General features: G+C 51.8%; 12 protein-coding genes and 1 non-coding gene across 13 annotated transcripts; 9 read left to right on the top strand and 4 right to left on the bottom strand.

Moving 5' to 3' along the window:
* Positions 1-80: 80 nt before the first annotated feature.
* Positions 81-1,668, top strand: fqzB (FAD-dependent monooxygenase fmqB; the record flags this gene model as incomplete). The annotated part of the gene is made up of 5 exons (XM_024840556.1): positions 81-105; positions 175-291; positions 353-951; positions 1,015-1,331; positions 1,416-1,668. The coding sequence occupies 5 exons, from the start codon at positions 81-83 to the stop codon at positions 1,666-1,668; spliced, it is 1,311 nt and encodes a 436-aa protein (XP_024688843.1).
* Positions 1,669-3,021: 1,353 nt separating this feature from the next.
* Positions 3,022-4,708, top strand: P168DRAFT_260296 (arginine permease). Its single transcript, XM_024834666.1, has 2 exons — positions 3,022-3,073; positions 3,145-4,708. The coding sequence occupies exons 1-2, from the start codon at positions 3,061-3,063 to the stop codon at positions 4,635-4,637; spliced, it is 1,506 nt and encodes a 501-aa protein (XP_024688842.1). The 5' UTR covers positions 3,022-3,060; the 3' UTR covers positions 4,638-4,708.
* A 1,851-nt stretch (positions 4,709-6,559) lies between these two features.
* On the top strand, positions 6,560-7,157 carry P168DRAFT_307583 (uncharacterized protein). Its single transcript, XM_024839120.1, has 3 exons — positions 6,560-6,787; positions 6,856-6,873; positions 6,934-7,157. The coding sequence occupies exons 1-3, from the start codon at positions 6,629-6,631 to the stop codon at positions 7,081-7,083; spliced, it is 327 nt and encodes a 108-aa protein (XP_024688841.1). The 5' UTR covers positions 6,560-6,628; the 3' UTR covers positions 7,084-7,157.
* A 2,202-nt stretch (positions 7,158-9,359) lies between these two features.
* P168DRAFT_313455 (cytochrome P450) lies at positions 9,360-11,207 on the top strand (the record flags this gene model as incomplete). The annotated part of the gene is made up of 2 exons (XM_024839663.1): positions 9,360-10,493; positions 10,544-11,207. The coding sequence occupies 2 exons, from the start codon at positions 9,360-9,362 to the stop codon at positions 10,883-10,885; spliced, it is 1,476 nt and encodes a 491-aa protein (XP_024688840.1). The 3' UTR covers positions 10,886-11,207.
* P168DRAFT_t162 lies at positions 11,110-11,201 on the top strand. Its single transcript has one exon. It is a non-coding gene; the product is annotated as a tRNA-Arg (tRNA).
* A 236-nt stretch (positions 11,208-11,443) lies between the features above and the next one.
* On the top strand, positions 11,444-12,786 carry P168DRAFT_276114 (ankyrin; the record flags this gene model as incomplete). Its single annotated transcript, XM_024835532.1, has 1 exon — positions 11,444-12,786. The coding sequence occupies exon 1, from the start codon at positions 11,740-11,742 to the stop codon at positions 12,784-12,786; it is 1,047 nt and encodes a 348-aa protein (XP_024688839.1). The 5' UTR covers positions 11,444-11,739.
* Positions 12,787-13,019: 233 nt separating this feature from the next.
* P168DRAFT_300052 (arsenic resistance protein ArsH) lies at positions 13,020-15,446 on the bottom strand (the record flags this gene model as incomplete). The annotated part of the gene is made up of 5 exons (XM_024838387.1): positions 13,020-13,409; positions 13,476-13,950; positions 14,758-15,014; positions 15,089-15,193; positions 15,246-15,446. The coding sequence occupies 5 exons, from the start codon at positions 15,444-15,446 to the stop codon at positions 13,020-13,022; spliced, it is 1,428 nt and encodes a 475-aa protein (XP_024688838.1).
* Position 15,447: 1 nt separating this feature from the next.
* Positions 15,448-16,698, bottom strand: P168DRAFT_74839 (uncharacterized protein). The gene is made up of 3 exons (XM_024842128.1): positions 16,569-16,698; positions 16,190-16,514; positions 15,448-16,105 (listed from the first exon to the last, which is right to left on the bottom strand). Exons 1-3 carry the CDS (start codon positions 16,593-16,595, stop codon positions 15,711-15,713), a joined length of 747 nt encoding a protein of 248 aa, XP_024688837.1. The 5' UTR covers positions 16,596-16,698; the 3' UTR covers positions 15,448-15,710.
* A 449-nt stretch (positions 16,699-17,147) lies between these two features.
* On the bottom strand, positions 17,148-17,653 carry P168DRAFT_307579 (uncharacterized protein; the record flags this gene model as incomplete). Its single annotated transcript, XM_024839119.1, has 2 exons — positions 17,285-17,653; positions 17,148-17,248 (listed from the first exon to the last, which is right to left on the bottom strand). Exons 1-2 carry the CDS (start codon positions 17,628-17,630, stop codon positions 17,148-17,150), a joined length of 447 nt encoding a protein of 148 aa, XP_024688836.1. The 5' UTR covers positions 17,631-17,653.
* A 1,394-nt stretch (positions 17,654-19,047) lies between these two features.
* On the top strand, positions 19,048-21,225 carry P168DRAFT_276110 (uncharacterized protein; the record flags this gene model as incomplete). The annotated part of the gene is made up of 2 exons (XM_024835531.1): positions 19,048-20,895; positions 20,953-21,225. 2 exons carry the CDS (start codon positions 19,048-19,050, stop codon positions 21,223-21,225), a joined length of 2,121 nt encoding a protein of 706 aa, XP_024688835.1.
* Positions 21,226-21,803: 578 nt separating this feature from the next.
* On the top strand, positions 21,804-24,079 carry P168DRAFT_222550 (uncharacterized protein; the record flags this gene model as incomplete). The annotated part of the gene is made up of 4 exons (XM_024833106.1): positions 21,804-22,235; positions 22,333-23,123; positions 23,203-23,905; positions 23,957-24,079. Coding segments are annotated over 4 exons (2,049 nt in total), but the record flags the coding sequence as incomplete, so codon positions are not given.
* A 194-nt stretch (positions 24,080-24,273) lies between these two features.
* P168DRAFT_322302 (FAD-binding oxidoreductase) lies at positions 24,274-25,855 on the bottom strand (the record flags this gene model as incomplete). Its single annotated transcript, XM_024840555.1, has 2 exons — positions 24,274-24,757; positions 24,810-25,855. 2 exons carry the CDS (start codon positions 25,853-25,855, stop codon positions 24,274-24,276), a joined length of 1,530 nt encoding a protein of 509 aa, XP_024688833.1.
* Positions 25,856-26,347: 492 nt separating this feature from the next.
* Positions 26,348-27,921, top strand: P168DRAFT_293533 (uncharacterized protein). The gene is made up of 2 exons (XM_024837829.1): positions 26,348-26,894; positions 26,946-27,921. The coding sequence occupies exons 1-2, from the start codon at positions 26,768-26,770 to the stop codon at positions 27,701-27,703; spliced, it is 885 nt and encodes a 294-aa protein (XP_024688832.1). The 5' UTR covers positions 26,348-26,767; the 3' UTR covers positions 27,704-27,921.
* Positions 27,922-27,932: the final 11 nt, after the last annotated feature.

Genomic DNA, 27,932 nt, shown 5'->3' with positions numbered 1-27,932 from the left:
GTCTTATTATTGGGTAGCGAGTTGGGTCGGAGTAGAGCCTCTCTAGGAATCGAAACTTCGCAATACGCCATCTCTCGATCATGGACCAGGAAAAGCCCGCGAATGGTGAGAAGCGATATCACCATGATCGTATTCATCATCGCAATCCATGCTCAATACGAGCTGAGACAACAGGAATCAAGGTGATTGTTGTCGGGCTTGGACTCGGCGGTCTGACTGCCGCCATTGAATGCTACCGAAATGGCCATGATGTTATTGCGCTAGAGAAGAATGACGAGGTCCGAGGAGTGGGTGAGTCCAACCTGTCCGCTTGTAAGGGATATACGACAGCGGGGCGATCTGACCCTGCCAGGTGGCGATTGCATTTCGCTCACGTCCAATGGGGCGCGAGTAGTCTCTCAGTGGGGAGACGGGGCCGTTCACGAAGAACTTGTCGATCGGATGTGCCGCGCAACCAAGGTACAGGCTTTCAACAATCGAGACGAGCTCCTCAATGAAAATGACCTGTGGGGGTACCAAAGCACCGGATATACAACCAACCGCGGGGAGCTTGTGACTATACTATTCAAACACCTCGAGACCCTCGATGTCGATATCCGCTTAAAGAGCTGCGTAACTGAGTTCTGGGAGACTGACGAGGAGGCTGGGGTCGTCATTGATGGACATCTCCGACTCAGCGCGGACTGCGTGATCTGCAGCGATGGGATCCATAGCATGGGGAGAGCCGTGATCAGCCGGGAGGAGCCTCGGGTACGAGCAAGTGGGTTTTCTGGCTTCAGCTCACGTATCGACACGGACGAAGTAGCCAAAGATCCGCAGGCAAATTGGTTCTTGAAGAACATGGAGCACAGTGGGGGCGACAAAGCGCAAACCTGGTTTGGAGACGGTGTCCAGTTCATGATGATGACCTTGCGAGGTGGTTTGGACATCGTTTGGGTTTTTAGCTACAAGGTGGGCTATAACACAATCATTAGGATTGTATGCAATTGCGCGAGGCTAATAGTAAATCAACAGGACTCCGTTATAACCTACGATTTCTCCCCAGCGACGGGAGTGAGTGTCGACAACGTCGTGGAGCTTATCAAGGACTGGCCGGTCCGCGCAAAGTTGGAACCTATCCTGCGAAAAACCCCGGCGAACGCGATCTATCACCGTCAGCATGTCTTTACCTCTCCTCTCAAGACCTGGGTGTCGCCGCGCCGACGGATGTTCTTGATGGGTGATGCAGCCCATGTCGTATGCTCCGTGGTTGGCCAGGGAGGCAACCAGGCCATTGAAGATGGGGCAGTGGCTGCAATCGCATTAAAACTAGCTGGAAAAGGCAACGAACCGTTAGCTCTCCAGGTGACTGAAAAGATCAGGCATGTTTACGCCCCTTTTGGACCGCGTAGGGCGATTCATTGACGCCAGTCTAGGTATCAGCGTGCGGTCACTATCCAGCTTGGCTGTCTCGCACCGCTCGAGGTCGTATCCAACTTCAAGGATAAAGACCCGAGGTTGCTATCTCCGCCGCGCCAGAGTTGGATCTTCGAGCACGACTGCCAGGAGTACGTATATCAGGAGTTTACGAAAGTCGCACAGGCCGTGCAAGATGGCACGGAATATATCCCACAGAATCTGCCCGATGGGGGGACATATCGTCTCGACTATGACTATTGCGGTCGCTAAGGTGATAAACGTAGCCATCATTCAACATAGTGGTGCGTAGACATGCTTCTGTGCCGATATATCTGGTCGTCATCATATATAAAGTGAAAACCTCTGCCTGATATTAATTATCTGAACCTAGACCGAAACAATGATCAATTTGAATTCGTCTTGAATGGCTCTGTATCAAATCCCTAATCCATACTGTTCTCACAAAAAACACACCCTCAAAGATATTCAAAGGATTAGAGAAGATATCAAATGTGCACAAGCAACTTGATAGCTATCGTGGTCCCCCCCCCCAGGACGCTCAGCAGGAGCGAAAATAACTTAGGTTGGCAGGTAGAACGTCAAGCCCGACGGAATTGGAGCGATAGCCCATCGTAAAGATGATAATAGACCCAGTCCTAAACCAGGGAAATAACCATGCTAAGTGTACGATGGTCGAAGAGGAGAAGAATCTCGATCGTGACAGGAAAGATTGATGGCATAATCACATCAGCATTCATAGCACAATTCCATGCCTGCATAACGACCCTCACACACGTGACCGTTGAGCTTGATATTTGCGTCCGAAAAAGGACTAGCGTGAAGAGAATTGATTTTCAATTTTCTCTTTTTTTATTCATAAGAGAGTTAATGCTACAGAAACGTGACGAGGAAAGCCCTATATCGAGTGCCGCATTGGCATTGCAATAGCTGAAGATGAACCCAGAACGACTACACATCCCGATTCATCCTCTTGGCAAGGCTTGATGCTGGACCCACATTACTGTCCACGACCAGACAGAGATCGATCTGTCGCATGCGAGCTCCCAGCCCAGCAGGAAATCATTCAGCTGTTGACACCACCGTGACGGACATTGAAAATCATATTGAAGGACCCGAATCAGTGGATATTACTTCCCCGGGCCCAGTTCGCACCGCGACTGTGCCTTTCTTCCTTATTCCAGGCTTTCTTTTACATAATGTTTTCACTACGGTCCGTGGATGTGGATTCGTTTCCGGATTCTGATAGTGGATCGGATGTTCCCCGACGGTAGCCATGGTTAGCCTCTGGAGTGGCCGTGTCGAACGTTGTGGCGAAAAAGGGAAGGGAAAAAAAGGAAGAAAAAAAGAAAACAAAAACATCTTGGCTGACCCCCCCTCCCCCAGTTCACATCAGAGGGATCTGCATTGTCCACCCCCCGGTCTACCATCTTGCACATCGGCATGGCGGCTGACGATGTTACGGCTGCGGGTGCGGCCAAAGACACTTTTGGAGGAAAAGTCGGTCGCGTGAGGGAGGGGGAGATTGGGCTTCGATCGCGACGCAAGGGACTGGGGAGCGACAATGACACGGAGAAGGACTCGTTGCGGGGGGATGAGCATGCGCCGGAATTGAAGCGGAGGCTGAAGAGTCGACACCTGCAGATGATTGCCATCGGTGAGTGGTGTGGAATGCGATTGTCTGTCCCCAGCTTGCTCCAATTCCAGCTAACGAACGTGCGATTGCAGGCGGCACGATCGGAACGGGCCTCTTCATCAGCAGTGGGACTGCTCTCGCGCATTCGGGACCCGCGGGAACCCTCATCGCCTATGCCTTTGTCGGCTCCATTGTCTTCTCGGTGATGGCCTCCCTCGGTGAGGTCGCGACGTACATTCCGTGCGCGGGGTCGTTTACATCGTATGCGGCGCGGCTGGTGGACCCGAGTCTTGGTTTCGCGATGGGATGGATATACTGGTTCAACTGGGCAGTGACATTCGCGGTGGAGCTGACGGCCACGGGGTTGCTTGTGCAGTATTGGGATGCAAGCTTGAATATCTCCATCTTCATTGGAGTCTTCTGGGTGGTTATTAGCGCCGTCAATTACCTGCCCGTCAACTTCTACGGCGAGCTGGAGTTCTGGTTCTCCACGATCAAGGTGCTCACGGTGCTGGGGTTCATGATCTTCGCCATCTGTGTCGATGCGGGTGTGGGCCGGGGTCACTACCTCGGCTTCACGTACTGGCATAACCCGGGGGCATTCGCACCCTACAAGATCGAGCATAATGACTCCGTGGCCAAGTTCGTCGGATTCTGGGCTGTGCTGATTCAGGCCGGTTTCTCATACCAGGGCACGGAGTTAGTGGGTGTCGCTGCCGGCGAAACGGAGAACCCGCAGAAGACAGTCCCGTCTGCCATCCGCAAGACGTTCATCCGCATCCTGGTGTTCTTCGTCCTCACGATCTTCTTCATCGGCCTGGTTGTTCCCTACGACGATCCGCGGCTCGTGACGGCCGATTCCAACACCGCCTCCGCCTCTCCCATGGTCATCGCCGCGCAGCTAGCCGGCGTGAAGGTCCTCCCGAGTTTGATCAACGCCGTGCTGTTGACAGTCGTGCTGTCGGCAGCCAACTCCAACGTGTACAGCGGGAGTCGAGTGCTTCTGGGCCTCGCGGAGGAGGGCTTCGCCCCCAAGTTCTTCGGCTGGGTAACCCACAATGGTGTCCCCTGGGTGGCGGTGACGTTCACCGCCGCCTTCGGTCTGCTGGGGTTCATGAACGTCTCCGCGTCCGGTGGGACAGTCTTCAACTGGTTCACGAACATCAGTAGTGTCGCTGGATTCCTCTGTTGGACGTCGATCAACACCAGTCACATCGGGTTCATGCGGGCCCTGAAGGCGCGCAACCAGTCGCGCGACACCTTGCCCTACAAGGCTATCTGGCAGCCATACCTCGCGTACTACGGGCTGTTCTTCAACCTCGTCATCATCTTCACGCAGGGCTTCACCGCGTGGATCCCTGAGTTCGACGTGTCCAGTTTCTTCGTCGCGTACATCTGCCCGATTCTGTTTGCGGTGCTGTATTTCGGGCACAAGATCGTCTATCGGACCAAATTCGTGAACCCGGTCGAGGCAGATTTGGATACGGGGCGGCTACCCAACATGTCCTGGGAGACGTCAGGGCCACAGCAGACTTGGTCGGAGTGGACGAAGGAGAAGGTCCGGTCGATCTATGCCATCTCATAGTTACCCTGGTCTACATCGAGCGAGGGTAACAGAGACATGTCTGACAGGAGTAGGTGCCCTTTTTTTTTTTTTTTTCTTTTTGCTATTGCGTGAGCCCTAGAATATATCCAATCAATATGATACCAACACGACTGGTCCCAGACATTCCACAAGCACGTGGATTTTACTCATACCCCGCTGTGCGACCAACTAATTCCTGCGAAGTCCTTCAGGAACGACACTCTTCCAGAAGCCAAGACACGAGGAATCCATAGCCGTATCTCAGCCCCGTAGCGCCGCCCGAATCAGCGTAGGCGTATTCAGGCGCTGTTCAGGAGCCAAACGGGGCCAAACTGCCCTATTAGATAATCGTATACTCGGTTTCGACCGTGGCCTTTGAACGCCTTGTAGATGATTGCTAGATAACATACATTACACAACAGAATCGTTCAATCACGAGGTGATCTGACTGTCATGCGAGGGACTAGGCGTGCCGACCAGCTGTTGGCCTGTGTGGGCCCCAAATACGTCACGTCTGATTTCGGCCCCAGACAAAAAGGCCCACACAACAGACCTGGGGTAGGTATTCCCCACAACCTGATTGATCGTACGCAGTGTTCCTACTGTTCAGCTGGCATGTAAGGCCTTCTGTCTCAAATATCGAACACCACATCATCGCCCCGTCTGGCAAGGCCCGCAACGCTGTACATGTGATGCTTTCGACGCGTTGATGGGAGGATTCGGACGATAATCAAGTCCCGGCTGTCGACCCGGTAAAATGAAAGGATTGTGTCGCCGCAAGGGGAGAAACGACACGACCGCATTGGATGTCTAGTATCCCGTGCCCGGCGAACAGCCGGTCAACGGACGTTAACTCATCCCTCGTATTCTGACTGAGCTGATTTTCCCTGTATAAAGGGGGTGGCTGTTGCAAGGATTATGCATGCTGTTTGACTTCACCACTGCTTCTTCCCTCTGCATTCTCTACTGTGTTCGTTTCCGATCTGTCAAACTTTCTATATATACATTTATATATTTGTATCTGACGAATCGAATATCAGTACCGCCCTCCAACATGCGTTTCATGTTTGCTCTTGCCATGGCCGCCTTCGGCTTCGTCGCTGGGGCCCGCGCTGGCGACTGTAGGGTGCCCTGCGCGCCTCAATGCGGAGAAAATGGGGCATGAAGTTTCCGATCATTTTTGCTCTATTGGCTACTGACTGGATATTTCTAATATGCAAACCCTCGTTGGTACTGCGGTGAGTTCTTACCTTTATCCAATTATGAATTTTTATCAATCATCTATTATCTCTTGTTGTGAGGCTACCTTCGAACAGGGCACTAATGGAGAATAATAGGGCTGCTGGTCAGGTGAGTGCGAGCCTGCTAAAACTCACCTTTAAGCAATTCTTTAGCCTCGATTTTACACGGAGAGGAATTGAGGGAACGCTGTCCTTGGGGAGTAGATTTTCATCACGCCTATGATCGCTGTCTCTGTGATTTGGCCGTTTTGTTGAATGACGGTATACGAGAATCCATCGGGCTCATTCTTTGCATTGTAATACGGGACACCTTTTCCATAGAAATATAGGCAGCTTGCCTGATCGTCATCAATTCAGCCCTCGTATTTTCGAACCCGCCTCTAGCCAGTAAAAGTGATTTTCTTCAGGATAACAATAAAGAAGAAAAAAGGAAAAACAAGAAAAGTGGAGGTAGATCAAACCCATGGGATGATCAGGATCGAAGGATGCGCGACTAACGCAGGCTAGTTGAGCAAGGCGCAGCCACCTTGAAATATCCCTCAGTACTATTATTACCTAGACATGACACGAGGAATGCATTCTACTCCTATATGGGGTCTATGCAGGTATATAATCTATCGTCCTGCCCGTCATTAGCAATATACAATCCTTCATACATTCCTCGTTTGCATTCTACCCCTGCCAACTTCCACCACAAAACTCTTCTCCATATCTTTTCACAGAAAGTAAAACCCTTATCCTTTCTACAAAATGCGTCTCACCTCTGCTTTCGTCGCGGTCGCCCTTACCCTGGCCACTGGGTCCCTCGCTAGGGCTATCGACATTGAGTCCCGCTCGGAGGGCCTTGACGCCCGCCAGATCTGCACCCAACAATGTGTCCAAGAAAAGCCTCAATGCCCTGAAGGCCAGGTACGTCTTTTTTGCCACTCAAGGATAATCTTATATGATTACTGACTAGATACTTTGGGATTACACAGATGGCCTCTGGTAGTGAGGTGAGCTTGTTCCGTCAGAAAGGAAATTGGGACGGATGAAATACTAATATGAGGCTATAGGGATGCTGGAGCGCTTGCTGTGTGCCTGCTCGGGCGAATCTGCCTTTCAAGCAGCCTATCAGGCTTCCTGAGGACCAGGCTGGGGACAAGATTGTCAGGGCGTGCCATGATGAACAAAATGGTGAGGCGGAATTGGGCGAAGATTGTTAGGAGGACAGCAAGTCTGTGACCATTTAAGACGTTGGCGCACCTATGGAGTATTGGATCAAGACTGGCGATATCTCTGCAATATCTGGGACTAAGTGTTATTGATATAAGACGGCAATGGATTTGTTTTTGAATTATTCTTGGTGTTGGGAGATTTCATGGTCCATATTTTGTAGAACTATACTTCAGTTATAGTCGCCTTCATCCAGCCTACGGGACCAGTGCTGGAAGAGGTATTGGTTTTTTAGTATAATTTGACTCTGCTTGCTGTGGTTAAACGACTGTACTCGCTTTTTTTGCTTGAATTGCTGATAACATTTATGACCTCCTCAATTGATGGTAGACAGTAGGTAGGAGATAGTTGCAGCGTATGCCATGGCCGTGAGCGAAACAGAGTAGGACTGTTGTTCCTGGGAGCTTAGGCTGGATACTTTTTGAAAGGGTTTATACACTCTACTATTCGAAATTTCTTCTATATGATTGGTTTTTTCCGTGGCTTTGTTTTTGCCGTTCCTATCCAAAGTCGGTCAATGTCTGGGAGTCAATAATCATTAGACATCACAAGTACATGCATTAAAGCTAAATCATAAGCTGGGAAGCCACCCTGCTAGCATCTACAGATCTCACGACCTGGGAATATGCTAGGCTCGTATTCTGGATGGCGGCTTGTCCTGTACCGGTATAGGTTTGCGATCTGCCGGTGGCGCTGATGTGCGATGACGCGGTGCACATCTTGGCAGCCAAGAGCTCAGCCCTGCCCAATACACGAGAATATAATGTGGACTACGAGAGACTCAGGCTGACACGAGCTTCGATACGTCTGCTCGATCAACAGTATAGGGTGGTTTCTAGTGGGCTGATCAAATAGCCCTAGCTATATATAGCAGCCAAGATAAACCCGTGCTTACTGGGGCCAGAATCACTGGTGGCCTGAATGAGAACCACACCCAACCATAATCTAAAATCACACCCCCAGAAGACTCCAGGATGTGGCTTTGTCTAGTCCTCCCTACCCTGCATATTTTTAGCATCTCATCCGGGTGTATTGAGGCCGGGCCGGGCCGCTGGTGGCATTGGTCTTGTGGCAGGGCTGCTTACGAGGCCCAAAGCGCCATGGTACTTTGTGTGGTCTGGTTTTGTTTAGAGTGTTACTCTTAGTGGAGACTTGATAAACTACTCTGTAAATCATTTTGGGAAGGGGACGGACATGCTTGTTCGGTCTGTTGGTATATGGATAGTGTCAATCTAGTTACTTATTCTACCTTCCGTGTGTAAGATATTGACAGGTGAACCCGAAGAAAGGCTCAACTTGTGGACACACCAGTATAGAAGTGTCCTGAGCTCTATATAATTGCTTTGAATAAAAACACAGGGGATCATATTTCACCGTACTCTGGTACACGTGGAAGCGATGATTGCTTTAGTCAATCATCTAACATAGAAAACCAGGTATCTTTTCTCTTCTCAGTGAATTCTGCATCTTTAAACTTTCATTCACTTACTGCCATTCTAAAGCTTGGTAAATAATAGCCAGATAATAGTTCCGGGTTGTTTCCATTAAACTTGGCCAGCAATGTATTCCATCTTCCCGTAGGAAGTCTGTTTCTTGATCTAGGTACCGCACAGCATCAAACACCTCACGCTTAACAGGGTATTTTATGCCCTAATGATATGATATCTCAAGGATCATCAACGGAGTCCGACTCATCTAGTAGTAGGTCATCCCCGCTACCGAGTCCCTCCAGGTAGCTACGGTAGATATGACATATCGCGCAGATCGGTTTGATAGTTTCAGATCAGCATCGTACCCACAGAGAAATCACTGGAAAATATACGAATCGCAGGTAATAAAGTACACAGGTATTCTTTTATTATGGAATGATACTATGAATGGTTCCAGAGAGACACTCCCTTTTTATAGTGTGCCTTGAATGGTGGAGAGAGAGATGAGGGGTTTCCCCTCGCGCTAAACACATCGAGGCAAGCCCAATATCCATTTACAGGTCAGCGGCAGACGCGAAAGATGCAATATCTCTAGTCTATGCATAATGACGAGGATTTATGACTATGTCGAGAGTCGAGATGCAATAAGATGGCCTATCTGATGCAGTGAATGTGCTTGGCAGCCGAGAATGGCGCCGCTATGCACTAGAATACTGCATACTCGGTTTAATACAAATATGCTTCCGATCTTTGCATGTCGCAAGGGACGTTTAAGTTTGCCAGGAATTCCAGTCCCACGAAACGATGTTTATTCAACTATCCTAGATACTTCCACCATGCTATCTATCTTGGTCGCGCTGTCCGCAGTATACATCGTCTACACCGGCGCCGTCAGCATCTACAATCTGTTCTTCCACCCCCTGCACTCCATCCCCGGTCCAAAACGATGGATCGCCTTCCCTATATTCCGCTATATCTCGCAAATCCGCGGGAAGCTTGACATCGACGTCTTCGCCTTGCACGAACAATACGGTGAAGCGGTGCGTCTGGGGCCAAACGTCGTCTCGTTCGCCACGGCCCAAGCGTGGAAAGACATCTACGGCCATGGCTCGCCCCAACTCCCCAAAGTGCTAACCTCGTCGAGCAACCGGCTCAACATCATCGGAGCCAACATCATTGACCACACGCGGCACCGCAAAGCCTTATCGCCCGCCTTCTCCGCCAAGGCCCTTCAAGCGCAGGAGCCCATCCTGCAGATGTACGTCGACAAGCTCATCCTGCGACTGAAGATGGTCGCCGAGTCGCGCTTGCCCGCCGATCTGGTCAAGTGGTACAATCTGACGACGTTCGACCTGATTGGGGACCTGGCGTTCGGGGAATCCTTTGGCGGTCTGGACTCCTCCGAGTACCACCACTGGGTGTCGAATATCTTTCAGTCGATCCGCCTAATACCCTTGATAAAGCTCAAGGACGCTTATCCGCTCATTTTCAAACTCCTGGCTCTGATGATCCCCCGGAGCAAACTGGAAGTGCGATCGCGACAGGAAGAACATAGTCGCCTCACCGTGCAGAAGCGCCTCCGTCGCGGGGAGAGCCGGGGACAGGCAGATTTCATGGATTCGATGCTCCGTCACAAGAACGACAAGGATGGGCTGAGCGAGGCTGAACTGGTGGCTAATGCGAACGTTCTCATCATCGCCGGGAGCGAAACGACCGCAACGTTGCTGTCGGGCCTCACGTACTGGCTACTACGAACGCCAGAAGTGTTAGACAAGGTGACCAAGGAAGTCCGCTCGACGATGGTCAGAGAGGAAGACATCACGTTCCACAGCGCCAGCGCTCAGCTTCCGTACCTGCTGGCTTGTCTCAACGAGGCCCTCCGGATGTATCCCCCTGTGCCGACAGGGCTGGAGCGGATGACTCCGCCCGGAGGGCCGATCACCATCGCGGGATATCAGATCCCTCCTCAGGTACGATAGAAAGACTATTACTCTGTCCAGCCCACCGCTAATCAAAACAGACCGCCGTGTCCGTCCACCAGCTAGCCTCCTATCACTCCGACCGACACTTCCACGACGCACATCGCTTTATCCCCGAGCGGTGGCTACCCGAAGCCAAAAACGACCCGTCCTCACCGTTCTACAATGATCATCGTGATATCCTGCAGCCGTTCTTAGTGGGTCCTCGCAACTGCCTGGGGAAGAACCTCGCGTACAGCGAAATGAGGATTATTATGGCGCGCATGTTGTGGAATTTTGACCTTCAACTCTGCGAGGAGAGCGCGACGTGGAACGAGCAGCGATCGTACCTTTTATGGGAGAAGCCGCCGTTGATGTGCCAGCTGCGTGAGCGAGCTCGCTGATGGGGGTATCACAGTGAATTGTGTATCTTTGGCCGGGCTGGGCTTATCCAAGTCTTGTTGGGTTGCTTGCAAGATTGGACATACTTAGATTGTGATCTGTTCTCCATTGCTATATTTCATACACAAAGTGTCTCTGTTGCCTCCATATACTAAGCGCTGGACTAAAGTAGTTCGATGAAGATACAATTGGTAAATCAATGCTGGCTCATAGCTTGACTAATGCAGGCCGGCTGGCCTAATGGCAAGGCGCCAGATTTCGGCACGAAATCACGATTAATATCTCTGGAGATTAAGGGTTCGAGTCCCTTGTCGGTCATTTTATTTTATATATCCTTGGTTTTTTATTTTTATAATTGCTGGAAACCAGTCCGTGAATATACTTGAGTGAAAGGACACTTGCCAAGTCAATAAAGACCCGGTCCCCGAATATTTCTGCCTGAGGCAACCCCGAAGTTCCTATCCCGACTTGACGTCATCGACCGAGCTATTCGGCGATAAAGGAGTAGAAACATACCGACTACTTCTGACTACTTCTTACTATCGAGTCCCTAGTGAGTAGAACGGGCTTAGGTGATATCCACTGATCCAGCCATATGATGATCTGTGGACTGATCTCCACCAGGGTAGCTTCATTCGATCAGAGATCACCACCGCAACAACACAGCCTTGACCATGACACGATGACCCCGCGTCTTCTAATACCATCGTCGGTCTTATGATCCATATATCATGATCCTACTTCCCACCATGATCCCAGGAAAACCACCGAACACGCAATACACAGGCTAAAAACAACACAGAGCTGTAGAAAGGGGACAACAGGACAAACGTATGAAAACAACAAATCAGCAACAATGCCGACCCTACCAGTCGAGCTCATCCTCGCCATAGCCGAACACCTCCCCTTCAACGCCTTCTTCGCTCTCCTACGCGCCATCCCTGAGCTCGGCGCCCTCCTCACACACCGCCATCAATGGCGCAACGCGTCCACAACCGCCCTACACGTCGCCGCTCGAGAAGCCGACTACCGCATATGCGCCGCGCTACTCTCCAGCGCAGCCGTCAATCCTAACATCCAAACCTCTGAGTCCAAACAAACCCCATTACACCTCGTCGCGGCAAACGGGTGCGTCCCTATCGCGAAGCGCCTGCTCGCCCGCGCAGACATCAACGTCAACTGTGGGGATAGCGCCGGTCGCACCCCGCTGTTAATTGCGTCTATGAATGGGCATTGTGGGGTGGTTGCGCTGCTGGCGGCGCGGGATGACGTCGATCGCAACGCGAGGGATATGAATTCGCAGACTCCGCTGTTTTGCGCCGCCTGGGGCGGCCATGCCGGTGTTGTGCGCTTGTTAGCTGGGTGTGACGGTATCGAGCTGGACTCGGTGGACGATGGTGCGCGCACGCCGCTGCTTGTCGCTGCTATGAGTGGTCATGGAGATGTGGTACGACTACTACTACGGAAGGGGAGGGTGGATGTCAATGCGAGGGATGTTAACGGATGGACGCCGCTACTGTGGGCAGCGCGGTTTGGGTGCGACGAAGGGGTGGAGAGGCTGTTAGGGAGGGAGGAGATTGATGTTAATTGTCGCGGGGCGTTCGGGTGGACTCCGTTGTTGATCGCTGCTATGAATGGGCATGACACCGTAGTGGAGCGGCTTGTCTGCCAAGGGAAGCTCGAGATGAATTGTCGGGATGAGCGACAGATGACACCGCTTTGTTGGGCTACTCGCAATCAGCATCGTGGTGTTGTAGGGCTGTTGTCAAAACATGGTGGTGTGGAAGCTCAGCCTCGATTACCGCCGTCTCGCTGTCGGGTATCGCTCCGGATGGTCTTGAGGAGGTATCTCTCTGTTTTGACTAGGAACGCGCGGATAGCGCACTCAAAAGCTGTGCAATGAGAATTTATAACGAATGCTCGGTCGACTTTCACGCCTACGCAAATCGGATATACGGGTGGATCTATTGATTCTTGCTAGATGAGGTACGATTAATTCTAATGTGATTCTGTACCGATTTGAGGTCTAAATAGGTGGTATGGATTTCCCTGAGCAATTGAATAATCGTCCTTGTATACGCTAACGGCATTGATAGACTATACAAAATTGCGATGAGCTGGTAGATACAGCAATCTCTACGCCTGCATCTTCGCCTCCTTAACCCTCCTCTCCTCCCTCTCACTAAACCGATCCCCAAATAACTCCAAATGAGGCCTCATCAAAATCGTATACTTGACAAACTCCTCCATACAATCCACCAGCCGGTCGCGGTTCCCACTCGCCATCAGCCTCTGATCCCCTGGCTTCCCCTCGTCCGGGAAATGCGTGTACGCTTGCGGGATCGACGACTGGTTCGGGATCGTGAACATGCGCATCCATCGACCCAATATCCGTAGCGAGTTCACCGCGTTGAAGGACTGCGAGCCGCCGCATACTTGGGCGATGGCTAGTGTGCGACCTTGCGTTGGGCGGACGCTTCCTGTGCTGAGCGGGATCCAGTCGATTTGGTTTTTGAATACGGCCGTCTGATGTTGTCAGCTGCGGTACTTTAAAGCAAGAAAGAATGAAGATGAAACAGGAGAAGAACGAACCAGATTCCCATGCTGCTCAGGCGACACCCACACATGCCCATCACTCCACCGGCTCAGCTCCCGCAGCTCCTGCACCTTGGGATGTCCATGCTCGACATCGTCCTTCACAGGCAGCCCGGTCGGGTCGTACACGCGCACGTCGCATCCCAGACGGAACAGGATCCGGCTTGCCTCTAGAGCGACAAGTCGCGAGTAGGACCGTCTGCGGAGACTGCCGTACAGGACGAGGACCTTGAGTCGGGGCGATGTCTGCAGCGAGGTGGCTGCCATTTGCAGGGCGGTTGTTAGCTCTAGCGTGCTGACCCAGTCCGTGGTGGGGTCTTCGTTCAGGATGAACGGGCGGTATTTATTGCGAATGTCAGGGTCATCTTCGCTTTCGGGGACGGCGAGGGATTGGTGTTTGGGGATGGTTTGGTGGCTGTTTGCCTGTGCCGGGCTCGTTGTTTCTGGCTGTGGGTGTGTCATTGTGGTGTATCTGTAGGGCGAGAAACGGGCTCCGGTTAGGAGTCTCGGGCTCGAATTGGAGAGGGTTGGAATACGAAAACGAGCAAGCATCTAGAATTGCTGTTTGATGTCTGGACGTATAGATAGTGGTGGTTTGCCGATCATGAAGCCGTACTGGGTATTTATTCGGGGCATCAACAGCCGGTATGTCACTGGGGAACGATGATTGGCTGGTACAGTAAGCACGGAAATTATGAAAGAGGGCCTGGTGGAGACAATGCATATATCCACGCTGAGTAATTGTGCATTCATTATGCCAATTTTCTTCTATGATGGGTTTGGACAATGGACTGATTCTATTGACGCAGTGATTATATAGCTGTGATTGACAGTATGGTCATTTGAATGAGCGTACAGTCATATGATCGATCTACTTAATCGTGCTTGAGCCTTTCCCAGGAAAATTGCAGAAGCATATACTCGGGATATCCAATTCTTCAAAGTTTCAAGCCTTGATAGCGTAGATTTGGAATGACCCTGGAGACAATCAATAAAAGAGAGTAAAATATAGCAAAGAGAGCAACTCACCAACCCACTCATTAAAGTCCAACGCCGCAATATCAGCGGTGATCTCATTAGCCCCCATACCGCAGCACGATTTCTGCGGCAGATACGTCGAATTCTTGTACAGGTTAAGGTCCGATTTTGCGTCAACAATAAGGGCATCTAGGAAGAGTCAGCAACGGAATATCCCCTGCAGGGAGAATCCATACTTTGCAATCCAGCCTGCGCGAGGTATCCCTTATACTCATCAATTTGACCGGCGCCGGCCACACACCCCACATAGAGCGCCATATTCTTGGTGATGTGGTCGGGTAGGGGCTTCCTCGCCAGGATATCGCTAATGGCAACCCGTCCACCCGGCTTCAGGAGACGCGCAATCTCGCGGAACACGGCCGGCTTGTCACCGATGGGGACGAGGTTGATCACGCAGTTACTAATGATGCAGTCGACGCTGGCATCGGGCAGGGGAATAGAGTTGATGGTCGATTCGATGAATTGAGCGTTGGAAAGGCCGGCTTTCTGGGCGTTGTTCTCGGCGAGTTCGATCATGCTCTGATTCAGACGTTAGTCTCCAGCTTGAGGCGGAAGGCAGATGGCATACACACCTTGGTCATGTCGACACCGATCGCTTTTCCACTGGACCCGACCTTGCGAGCGGCTAGGAGGACGTCGATGCCGCTGCCACTTCCAAGGTCGACGACAGTTTCGCCCTGCTTGGCGTTAACAAAGTGATCCACGACATGGTTGGAAGAGTGGACGAACCTCATTCACGTTGGCGAATCCCACGGGATTGCCACAGCTCAGACCGAGATTGGTCTTTTCGGGCAGCGAACTAAGATCTTCCGCGCTGTATCCAAATGCCCGGGCAATGTCCTCTTCCTGAGCGTGTTCTTGGGTAGTTTTGCTTTGTTCAGCCATGTCTCCATAGCGGGACTGCACCAGGTTGTATGTATTGTCAGCCATTTTGGGATATAGGTTCAGATGATGGACGGCTGAGGAGTAGTTAGATTGGTAACCAGAGATTGTGATATGCAAGTGAAGGGAGAAGGCGGGCAGGGAAGAGAGACAGCTGGTTTATAGCTTCCCAATTGCCCCTACTGATAATTCCCCAAAATTGAGAAGTAGGTCACAGCCTGACTGTGATTGGGGGACGAGGCCATAACCGATATGTCACCAGTTTGCGCACGTGCCAAGAGGGGAAACTGGTACGTCATCCGATCACTTCCGTCATGTAATCTCACTCATCACAGCGAACAAGACTCGATTGTCCACCCTGCAGCCTTCCCATTGGAACTGCGCCCGGCGATATCCACATCGCAGTCGCATATCTAATTCTGAAATACTGAGGTTTTTCCGATTGCAGCTCATGACCAGCTCTAATGCGACGGCGCACACCGTCGTGTCCTGGGTATAATCGGACGCCTCTACGTCTGCAGTGGGAGCTGTAGTATGGGGTGGGACTTGGTTGGAGAGAAGGAATATTGAGTCGGGTTCCATTGAAGGCATGTTCTGGGGGTAGTCGGTCTCCCGGAAGAAATCTGTCAAATGATCGAGTGACATAGACGGCGATGGACATAGTTCAGGATGAACAGGGCTCTTAACAATGGACTTCTCCCCTTGTTCTAGTAGATTGTCTAGAGTTAGTATCACAGGCCCAACCAGGAGGATCAGAAGACATCAGCGATGTTGAAGAAGTTATATCGTACCGAGGCCTATCCACGACGTGACGGGGAATACTTTCCCATCATCCATTGAATCAGAAGTAATAGATATGTTCCCTTCCAACTGTTCTGCCACGTCGATCTGCCTGCTGCGTTCCCCACACCTACGATCAACACACGTTGAGTCCAGCAATCCCCGCAGCCTCTCATTTTCTTGGAGAAGCTCATCGGCCACACCCCGAAGTCTGCAGATCTCCTGCGACGTCGTTGATTCCATGTTTGCGAGCCGCAATTCAAGCTCTGTGACATAGTCTCGCTTGCGCTGTCTACATCGCCGCTGGTTGTTGCGGATGCGATTTAGGTCTTCCGCCTAGTGGGGTCAGGTTGACGGTTGTAAAGGGGTATGAAGAGGAGAGTATCTTGCCTTGGTCTTTTGTTTCACCCGGGGCATGATTAGAGATAAGCGCTGTTCTAGTGGTGGAAAAGGGAAAGGGATATTTATGCTCGAACTGTGCTTGATTGACGACCCTAATTATGGCATGAAAGAAACGGTGGAGGATCGTCGGGAGATGTGATCACCTGATTAGCCCTGGCCTGATGCTGGATGTCTCGATCCGTAAGTGATTATGGAAACACCCCACGCATGGAATGCGGGGTATATCTGGTCTGTTGACCTTTGTATAACCGTCCTGTGGAGACCCAGTGAACGGCATCATTGTAGAAAGAACACCTACTTTCAGGATTGGGAGCCTTGGTATGGTATAAAAAGTTCTATATATTTGCAAAACTTTGATATATAAAACCTTGATCTTACAAGGAAGTCGCAAAATTGAACAAAGGATCACTGAATAAATGGATAAATACACAAAGTCAGATAGATAAAGGTCAACAAATCAGTCTGCATGATAGGCGATTCGTGAGATTGACTGCAGCCCGTGATTCTATACTAACTATCATCGCCAACCCATATACACACGGCAATAATGACAGCACTCCAGACTTCTCAGCATTCTGGCAGTAATTCCACCGCTGTGCTCACATCCACAGTTTGGGCGTTGCCCACCACGGTGAGCGACAGCTCCCACGACATGCTATGGCTGTGCGCTATATTAAACGTAACAATATCCGGTTAAATCGTACCAGAGAAAATATTCCGTCGTCCCATCACATTAACGTAGTCGGGTAAAAGGACAAGGTGAAGCATCTCTCCGATAGCGATCGGTGTCTCCAAAACCCGAAATATGTCTTGAAGCTGAAGGTCTTGTTTTATCGAGTGTGCGTCATGGTGGACCCCGGAGAGACTGTCCCACGGGGGACTGATCTTTGTCGTCGAATGTACAACTAGTCTGATTCGGTCGAGGCGTACCGTCCGCGGTATATCCCAGGTCTCGACGCTCGTTTGATCTGGCTCGGGGGCGATGTTGAGTGTCAGCGGAATAGGCGAGGGGCTGTTGACCTGGGTTTCGGCGGGCGCGCCGAGATCCATATTGTAACAGGAATGGGGGTCAGTGGACCGACTGAAGAGTCGATGCGTCTGTTTGAGCGTCACGTCTCTCTGCTCCATCTCCGGAATCAGCCTGTGGCTCCGGAACTACGGGATGCGCCTGCACTCTCGCATGGCAGGGTTTCGTAACACTGTACTGGCTGGTGGATGTCAAACCCTGACTGCAACGCTAGCCATACGCAACAAGCACAACCCGCCATGAATGTAGCTTATCTCAACTTCAACGTGATACTCGACCAAGCATTCCAAAGTTCTTGTCCAAGGTCCGTGATGGAGGTGACCTTGTCCACTGGTGATGAGAGACCAACGACCGCGATACCTTTCCCAATCGTTGATCCCTCGAGCGTCATCAATCTTGGTCTTTGTGCGTCCTCTAAACGAGACCTTGACTGTGGGTTCTGGGGTGGCTATTAGGTTCCGTCTGATGACACTGCCAAAGATGGGATCTCCGGGGGCATATGTCCAACCAGGGGGTGCCGCAAGCTTGATACGAATAGGGGGGTCTTCAGTTTGTGAAGATGGAGATATTGTGGGATTTTTCGCGAGCTCATTTGGCTATCGATCTGATCTCTTATACCATAAGAGAGAAAGTGTGTTTTTTCATGAATCCTCATGCATGTTTTCCTATTTAGGTTGTTCATCCTAGGGCTTTAATAGCCTAACCATTTTGTATCTCGGAGAACCCCCTGAGGATTTTTCATTTTCTAGAATATCTCTATGATAATATTCGCCAGAACCCCACACTACTACTCAAATAAATACCAGTTATACAGCTAACTCTCTTTGGTTACAGATCTCTACACTGCCTCTTTTAGAGACCTTACGCGGATGCTTCTAGGGATCCCCTACAGGTACTTTGCCGGGTCATATATAGTCCATGATTATATAGTCAGTAAGATAATTGGTAAGTAATTTTAGCTATGTGATCAAGCCGCCAAGCGAAGATTTACCGCTTGTTTACAATAGCCAATCCTTATGACATGATGATATACGTCATATAGTACTAAAAACGCAACAACAACAATAGTTGGGATACTCTCTTGCTTCGTTAGAATAGACAACCCCGAGCTAAAGCTGCAAGCATAAACTCAATCCCAACTTGTTCAATTTCCGTGGGGGAGTATTTGACCTGAACGGTATGTACACAGGGGAAATTTCAATCTTCGGTCTCTACAATGCGCCTGCCCTCTTGAATAACAGCGGGACTGGAGGGAGAAGGAGCGATGGCCGTGACTCCTGCTTTGGCCTCCTCCCTAGTCTTTCATGTCTTTCTTGTCTCTCTTCGTTCTCTCCTCGACTCTCGCCATGCATTTTTCACATTCACATATTCACTGTGTCATTCATTCATCTTGTTAATCTGATATCATACGACACCTTACCTTATTTTATCTTATCCACGATGCCTCGTTCACCCGCGGAAGAGGCACTGTCGGAGCTCCAGTACGGACAGGGCGAGATGTTGGAATCCTTTGGGAACCTTCGTACTTTGGGACACGGAGACCACATTGACCCCCCGAAGCTGGTAATCTGCGGCTGCAAGCAAACGGGCAAGAGCTCTGTCCTCGATGCAATCACTCGAATCCGGTTTTCGCAGCCGTATAGCACCCGCTTACCGATAGAGGTGGCTTTTCGTCGCAGTTCAACCGCCAACATCAAAGTTTCCATCATTTCAAGCAATAACGAAGCCGGAGACCGCGAGGAGGACGGACGCGAAGATATGGCGCCTGGATCTGTTTTCGAGGTCGACGACCTCCCATCGGCAGTTCGGGAGACAGAAAAGATTCTAGGGTCTGCTGATGACCAACGCCTTACTGCTGGGGATCATATCCTTAGAATGAGCTGTTGTGGTCCGGCAATGCCGGAGTTAACACTTGTGGATCTGCCCGGTTTCGACTTTCCTTCGTTATGTAAGGAAGAGACAGATCAGGGATGGCCTCTCGATCGTCTGGTTAGAAGGTATATGGAGGATCCGCTGACGACCTTGATCGTAGTCGTGAGCGCCAAAGTGACCGATAACTGGCAGCGGGCATTCGAGAACATCAAAACGTACGACCCTGACGGGGTGCGTACATTGGGTGTCGTGACATGCTTGGATATGACCGATCCGAATGCACATGAGCATCAACTGGCGCTTGAGCTGCTTCAAAACAAGAGGTTTCCCCTCGAGCTACAATGGCATGCCATTGTGAACCGGAGTTCGTCCGAATACGTCATTAGCGACCAAGCAAGAGACACGAAGGAAGACATATGCTTAAGTTATGAACCCCGCGCCTCACGATTGATCGGATGTCGCGGTGCTCGGGAATTTCGCCGTGGGCTAGCCGGTCTCCTACGCGGCAAGCTTTGCGAAAGTATGTTTCCACAATGGAAAGACGAGATAGTTCGTCAATTCAAGATCATTCAGGAGAAACGATTGATTCTAGGGCCCCCACGACCGACGGTCCAAAAGCAACGAGCTATTCTCTATGGCACCAGCGAGGAATTCCAACGCCTCGCGCTGCACGCTCTGACTGGAGCCTACGGAGATGTATTTTTCAAATGGAGCGGCACGGGCAGACTAGGCTGTCGTTGCTTGCGGTTTGTTGTACAGAGGCTGAAAAATGATTTTGTCGAGGCGATAACTCTTCGTGGAGGTCGGAAGAAGATCATCGACGCGGGTGGGATGGTTGCCGAACATGACCGTATGCGACAGGCTATACAGTCAGACAACCTCTACATGGGCTTCTGGGACGGTATATTTGTGGATCGTCAGACCCAGGCCGCTGAGTTCGATTATGAATTACGCGGAGAGCGAGACTTGGTGAAACGTGGTTATCTATCGACTCGTTTGGTCGTGGACTTGCTTCGCGATCTGACCGAGTCATGGGATGAGTTGGCGGAGAAACACCTAATGGCAGTGTTGCAAGCATTGAGGGAATTTACCAGCGAGCTTCTTCAACATCTGGCAGGGGATACCCTGGGTGCATCCCTATTCACAAGGTTCATGGACGCCCGGTTGAGGGATGCACAGGGAGCTGCGATCAAGCAGAAGGCAGTGGCTCTTGATCGATTACGTCCAAAACATCCGTCTCTATCCGGGACGAGCCTTAACGACTGGAACAGGATAGCCCTTGCGCTCCCCGGTCTGCAGAATCCCAGATATGAGGCTGTCGGACCAGATGTTGGACGCATGGCCGCGAACGTGGAGGAATCCGACAATCTCATGACTGGTGCAGACCTCGTTGGCTGGGCAGAAAAACACTACCATGTAATATTTCCGATCTTTGGCTGAGAAACAGTTCATGCTAACCTTTCATGGCTGCAGAGAACGTGTGATGAATTTGTTTTCCGGTTGAATTCCCTTATCATCGAAGGCTTTCTTCGCTCAGGCATGGAGGGTGCTTTTACAGCAAGGGACGTTCACAGCTTACGAGACGATCAAGTCCAAGAATTAGCAGCCGAATCGACTGACGCGATGACCGAACGGGATGCCCTAGCACAGGAGTATGAAATTTTGCGCGCCACTGCCCGATCGTTCGCTTTTCATGCCAAGATTGGTTATGGTAAGAACCCTAGAACCGGCGAATGCGGCATATGATAATAGAATGTTATAGATCCCGAGGAGGTCGCCCTATGTGAAATGAATATTGCCTGGAACCCTACTTCTGAGATGAAGTCCGGGGAAGGCGTGTGATGATTCAAACAAAGGACGGGTGTGCCAAATGCGTATGAGATCTTGTCCCACGACCCGGTTTCATATCATCATTTCCGGTTAGGTTTACATATTATTACAACAATCAAGCTATAAAAAGTTGGTCAGCGATACCTCCGTAGGATATTAGCACAGTCAACTGAAACTATCAGAGGGGCGTCCTTGGGGGATCGTTGGGCGAAGGGAGACAGGCCAAGAACAAAGGAACAATATCAAGCGCCTCACCAAACCCTAATTTATACCTTTGCTTTGTCCACGACCAGGACTCATCAATCACCTCCTTTCCCCTAATCCCCCTGGCTTGCATTGTGTAGCTCACCGTCCTACCTTCTTCCAACCCCGTGTAATCCACCGTGTCCCTTCACCAACCCAGCAGCAACAGTGATGACACGGGTACTCATTATCGGAGCCGGCAAGCGCCCTTCGTCTTCTCAATATAAATGATATCACTAACAAATACCACAGGTCTGTACGGTCTGGTCGCAGCCAAGACCTACCTACAAGTATCAGGGGCCTACGATGCGTCCAGTGAGAAGAAAGACCCCGCTTCCAATCCGGAAGTACCACCTGCCTTCACTTCCTCTTGTTCTTCATCTGGGTCCAGTACATCCAATGTCACAGTCGACACCAAACCAACCGTCTTGATCATCGACGCAGCGAAGTCCCTCGGTGGCACGTGGGCCAAAGAGCGCCTCTATCCTAACCTGCTTAGTCAGAATTCTTACGGTCTGTACGAGTACAGTGATTTGCCTTTGGAGGATGCGCTCCGGAACGGTGAAAATCCCGAGGAAGAAGACCCAGCCGGGCAGTTTATTCCTGGATGGAAAATTCATCGGTATCTTCAAGTTTGGTGCAAGAAGTGGAGGTTGTTGGGGAGGATGAGGTTCGGGTGGAGGGTTGGTTTTCTCCCTTTCTTTCTCTCACACAAACACACTCTCGTTTTATATTTCTCCTCCTTACTTCTGGAAGGTGTAGTGATGGCTGATTGTACAGGTCGTGAGCATTCGTCGGCTTCCCACCGGGGAATGGGAAGTCAGGGTTATTATCTCTGATGAGGGTTGCCAGGACCGCTCCACCACGCTCATCTGTGATAAGTTGATTCTGGCAACGGGATTGACATCTGAGCCGAATGTCCCAAATATCCCAGACGAGACAGAAGTAGGAGAGAAAGAATGCCTGCCTAGGATCCACGCCAAAGAAGTCGGTCAGTACTGTCGCGACAACCTGGGCTATCGTCCTATTCCGCGCGCGAAGAAGAAAAAGAAGGATAGCGATGAAATACGCTTTCTTTATGAACAGACGCTACGTACGGTTGTCGTGCAAGGCGGAGCGAAGTCCTCTTTTGACTTTGTCCATCTGTTTGCATCTCTGCACCGCGACATGCCGTCGCATTCGTTGGACAGTAAACATCCTGAAAAGGTGCAGGTTCACTGGGTGATTCGCGAGAAGAATGCAGGCCTGGCGTGGATGGCGCCTCCGGAGTCGAAGCTCCCCAATGGGCGGTTCGCACCCAGCGACAAGGCGGCTAGTACGAGGCTGGTGGGAATGTTGACGCCGTGTGTGTATAATACCCCTAAGCGGATCGCCCTCTCACCACCGAGTGGGAATGATGCTTGGGGATGGCGGCCTCTTGTTGAAGGGACCTGGTGGTGTAGGCTTTTCCACGGTAACCCTGTTGGTCGGTTTGCAGTCCGCCGGTTGTGGATGTCTATCGATCGAGATATTAAGATGTCGGCGGGGTATGATTCGGATCCCAAGATGGAGAAGCTGCGTCCGGGAAGTAGGTGCGTAAACACCACACCCATATACATATGTGTCTTTCCTCCTCTCTCGTTTCTGAATGAAGGTGGCTAACATGAACAGCGTCATCGACTGCGCCGCATCGGGCGGCATCGCAAACCACCCGAACTTCTGGGAGACACTCCGCGGCGCGAACGTGCATGTGCACCGGGCCGACATCACGGCTTTCACCGGATCAACATACAGCCCCACCGTTCATCTAGACAATGGCGAAGTAATCCCCTACGCGGATCTCATTGTGCACGCGACCGGATGGAAACCCGTAGCGTCTATCCCGTTTGAGCCAGCTTCGCTCGCGTATACCCTTGGTCTGGCTTGTTCCATGGACTCGCTAGCGCAGCAGCCGTGCGAGGGGATATCGCGGTCGCTGTCTGGATGGGACGAGCTGGATTCGAGGACAGAGTCGAAGATGAGATGTGTCTTTGATGCCAGCACATTCCGGTCTCTGCGGGGGGGTTCCGGGAGCACGCCCTACCGACTGTTCCGGAGGATGGTGGCCCCGTCGCTCGCGGCGCAGGGTGACCGCTCGTTTGTTGTCCTTGGTGTCGTGCTGAGTAGTACTGTCGCTGTTGTTGCGGAGGTGCAGGCTCTCTGGGCAGCGGCGTTTCTAACGGGCGGCCTAGATGGACAGGGTCATTCCTGTGGGGGGCTGCCGTCACCATTGCGGATCAACGAGGATATGGAAGATAGCTTAAGGGATGCAGTCTCGGAGGATGTTGTCTGGGGAAGTCTGACAGGTAGCGGCTTAGATGTCGATGCCATCCATGTGGGTGTCTGATTTCCTTCCTGGCTGAGTTTGGAGACTGACTGTGGACAGTATAACGACGTCCTGTTGCGGGACCTTGGGCTCAATCCTTACCGGCTGGGCGGGGGCTGCTTGAAGGAGCTGATGGGAACTTATGGCCCGGCGGCGTACGCTGGGATTGTGGACGAGTGGATGCGTCGGCGGGAAGAAGACGGGCATTGACGCAGGCAATAAAGGGATAGAGATGAGTGAGTATCCACATACGTTTGTTAGCTGCGTGCGCGTCATATATACATATCAAGATCCATTCAATCAAAGCAAAAGGTAAACTTTTCACACCGAACGATTTCCAAAAAAGAAGACAACATAGGTCGAGTATAGTAGTGTGATCATGGGTTCGGCCTGCGAAGCTTGAACCCTGCCACCTGAGACTGGAAGATACCCTTGGGATCTACTTCCTTCGACACCTTGTGCAGCTTCCCCACGCTCTTGCCCCCATAGCTTGAAATAGGGTCCTGCCATGGCGCCGCGTAATTAAGATAGACGAACGGAGAGTAGACACCCATGCGGTTTGCGTCGTCCTCGATAGCGCGGAAGAGCTCGCGAGAGGCCTTTTCCACACGAGCGTCGTCCGCCTCGTCTGTCCATGTCGCACTGAGCAACCCAATCACCAGCGACCCTGACGTCCCCGGGATTCCCAGCGCATTCTCCGCAGCGTGCTTGGCGTAGATGGCTGGGGGGAGGGGCTCCAGCGAGAACGACCAGACTAGCCCAGCGACGTCTTGGACGGCCTCGAGCGACTCGTTCCAGTGGAGAAACGTCGCGTCTAGGATGGGAGGGGTTGAACGGTACGTTGTTTCCACCATGAGCTCCCTGAAGTCGCTATATTAGCACCGGGTTACGGCATCAGAGGAACAACACTCACCGCTTCCCATCCACCGAAAAGGCGCCCTGCTCCTTGGACATCTCGCTCATGGTTTTGAGCTTCATAGTGCTCTTCTTGAACGGAATGTCCATGAGCGGCTTGAAGACTGCCGGGTTCTCCTCTTCCTTCGTGTACACAATGCTGTTGGACACTGTCGCTCCCGCTCCAGCGGCGAGGGTGAAGCTCATAATCAGCGACGCGTACTCGTCGTAACCTTCAGCCGAGTTCATCAGCTCGTAGGCCTCCTTCAACTGCGTCTCGATAGTGTCCACACCGTGGTGGACCACCCCACCCCAGACTAGACCCTGTTCAAACGCCTCGAGTTCAACCTGCGTGACTACGCCGAAGTTGTTCGACCCGCCGCGCAGCGCATACAGCAAATCGGGGTTGTCGTCTTTGTTGGCGTGCACGATCGACCCGTCCGCGAGCACTACTTCGAAGTCGACCACCGTGTCGCAGGTCCAGCCGTATCGCGGGGAGAAGTACGACACTCCCCCGCCGGTTGTCAGACCCCCAACGCCGACCTGTGCCGCCCGTCCTCCTGCCACGGACAGCCCCATCGGGTCGAGAATGCCATACACGTCGCCCCAGGTGTTGCCCACACCCACCGAGACGGTCTGGTTCGACTCGTGCACCTTTACCTGGTTGAGTTTGCTCAGGTCGAGTGTCACGCCGTCCGCAACATTGGCGGTGCCTGGAGTCGTCGCGTGGCCCCCGGAACGGATGGCGAACGCGCACGCTTGTTTCTCAGCGCTATCGGACGGCTTCCCACCCGAGGTTAAAGTTTTGACCGCATCGGCCACATCTCCGGTTGATTCCGGGAAGACGATGCACTTGGGATGCAGTTCGGATTCCTGCAGGGCGAAGTACGACGATAGCGACGCGGTATACGGGTCTGACGATGGAAACGAGACTTTACTATCTCCTAGGGCTGACGCCAACGCGGCACACTGGACGGTCAGGATTAGACATTGATGACCCTCATAGATATCGTCGGGACTCACACAAGCGCCGCTGTCACCAAGTGGGGGCGGATTGGCATTCATTGTTCGGGATAGAGCATGGAGAAAGTGGATCTGTAGATCGGGAGGATGGAGAGTGACACAGATGAGAAAAAAAAGGGGCAAGCGCCAAGACGGGGTTTCGAACCCGCGACGTTTCAGATAAGGGGGATTAATACTCCGCCAATCATGGTGTGCATAAAATGGATAGCTGACTCATGTTGGGCAAGTCACGGGAGTCATGCCTGGATGCCTGGATCCATGGATGCCTGGATGCCCGGGTGCCAGGTGCCAGGGTGTCTGGCTGCCTGGTTGCCTGATCCAGACCATCGATCTGTCTCCGCATTCCACTTGTCGATCTTCATCTTTCTGGTTTCTCGCACATTCCCTCTGTAGGCTGGCTGTCAGTGATAGCCAGTGTCATCACAGTGTGGTTGAGCTGAAGTCATGATCTGCATGGCTGGCCGCTCATATTGTCCGATCGGCATCCACACGCCACTGACGTCGATCGTCTCGGCAAGATCTCCCGTGCTCAGTAGCCAACAGCCCACCTTCATTCACGACGAGTGATACAAATAGATGATATGCGGGGCGATTACTTGTTAGATCCATCGACCTGGGATGATACCATGGTTGAGATACTCCAACATGATCAATCCCCTGGCAGTGCCAACTCTTGCTTCCGATATGACGACACATTTGACCCTGTTGTTTACCATTCGAGCAGAGATGCCCTGATCCCAGTCTCACGACGTCATGGTGAAACCTTTGTATAGGAGGGTCAATGATTGTATATGTGTTGCGTCATCGCATCAAGCCAGCTATTTGGGCTATATAAGACACAAACCTATCGTCCTCGAGCATACATATCTAATAATCATAATTCTACATCGTTCTCATCTACAACTCATCTACATCGTTCTCATTCATCAAAGACAATTTCAACACTGAACCAACATGTCTGGGGTCATCCACAAAGTCAAAGACAGCCTGACCGGCCACCACGAGTCCCATGGCACCAACCATGGACCGCACAGCTCCAAGCCGGGCAACAAGCTGGATCCCCGCGTGGACAGCGACCGTGGTAAGCCCCATCAACACATGGCCTCTGTCAACACTAACATGATTTCTCCAGATACCCGTGCCGCTCCATCTGCCACAACTGGATACAGTGGTCAGACCGTCCATACAAGCACCCACGGCCCCCAACCCGCCCATACCGGGACCACCAACCCGCAAACCACCCATACCGGGACCACCGGCCCTCATAAATCGAACCTAGCCAACAAGCTGGATCCCCGCGTCGACTCGGACGTCGACAACCGTGCTCGTCACCAGGCGATGGGAGGAGCGCATGGGCCTCACGACTCGACTCTGGCCAACAAAGCCGATCCTCGCATCGACTCGGACCGGGATAACCGTGCCCACCACCAGGCGATGGGAGGGGCGTACGGAGTTCACGACTCGACTCTCGGCGGTGGCAGTGCATACAACTCGGGTTATGGAGCGGGCACCGGTGTGGGCACAGGCACCGGTCTGAACACAGGCACCGGTCTGAGCACAGGCACCGGTCTGAGCACAGGCACCGGTCTGAACACCGGAGGCACTGGCGTCGGGTCTCATGACACCTACGGCCAAACCCCCAGTCGTGGTAATGCGTACGGAAGCAACACCGGCGCGGGTGCCACCAGCGTCACGCCGCACAGCTCCCACCTCGCCAACCATTTGGACCCGCGTGTTGACTCGGACCGTGGCCACGTTGCCGCGCCGGCGGGCAGCAGCTATACTACCCCGGGAACAACCTCTGCCACTGGTGGCCCGCATAACTCCAAGATGGCCAACAAGCTGGATCCCCGTGTTGATTCCGATCTGGACCACCGTCAGCACTTCTAAACTGCGCTTTGTTGATGGTTTCTCATATTTTCCCCTTCCTCTTTTTCCATATCCCTTTTGTTCTTTGCTTTTGTCAATAATGTGACATGGAGGGTACAGGCCCATATCTTACGATATCATGAGACGGTTACGAACTGGTATTGTTGCGCGCGAGAATGTATTATTAGCTCTTTGATTCCAGTGAATCTCCAATGAACTTGTTCAAAATTCTATTCGCAGAATAACTCCC

This window comes from Aspergillus campestris (assembly GCF_002847485.1).
Source record: "Aspergillus campestris IBT 28561 chromosome Unknown P168scaffold_15, whole genome shotgun sequence".
NCBI lineage: Eukaryota > Fungi > Ascomycota > Eurotiomycetes > Eurotiales > Aspergillaceae > Aspergillus > Aspergillus campestris.
The sequence above is the reverse complement of the archived record's forward strand: the minus strand, read 5'-3'. Positions and strand labels throughout refer to the sequence as shown.

Excerpts from the sequence above, each read along its gene's own strand:
- P168DRAFT_307583 (XM_024839120.1), top strand. The coding sequence starts at position 6,629 with ATGCGTCTCACCTCTGCTTTCGTCGCGGTCGCCCTTACCCTGGCCACT.
- P168DRAFT_74839 (XM_024842128.1), bottom strand. The coding sequence starts at position 16,595 with ATGCCCCGGGTGAAACAAAAGACCAAG. Across the intron at positions 16,515-16,568 it reads GGGTGAAACAAAAGACCAAG|GCGGAAGACCTAAATCGCAT; the intron begins GCAAGATACTCT and ends TGACCCCACTAG. Across the intron at positions 16,106-16,189 it reads CACGTCGTGGATAGGCCTCG|AACAAGGGGAGAAGTCCATT; the intron begins GTACGATATAAC and ends ACAATCTACTAG.
- P168DRAFT_293533 (XM_024837829.1), top strand. The coding sequence starts at position 26,768 with ATGTCTGGGGTCATCCACAAAGTCAAAGACAGCCTGACCGGCCACCAC. Across the intron at positions 26,895-26,945 it reads CCGCGTGGACAGCGACCGTG|ATACCCGTGCCGCTCCATCT; the intron begins GTAAGCCCCATC and ends TGATTTCTCCAG.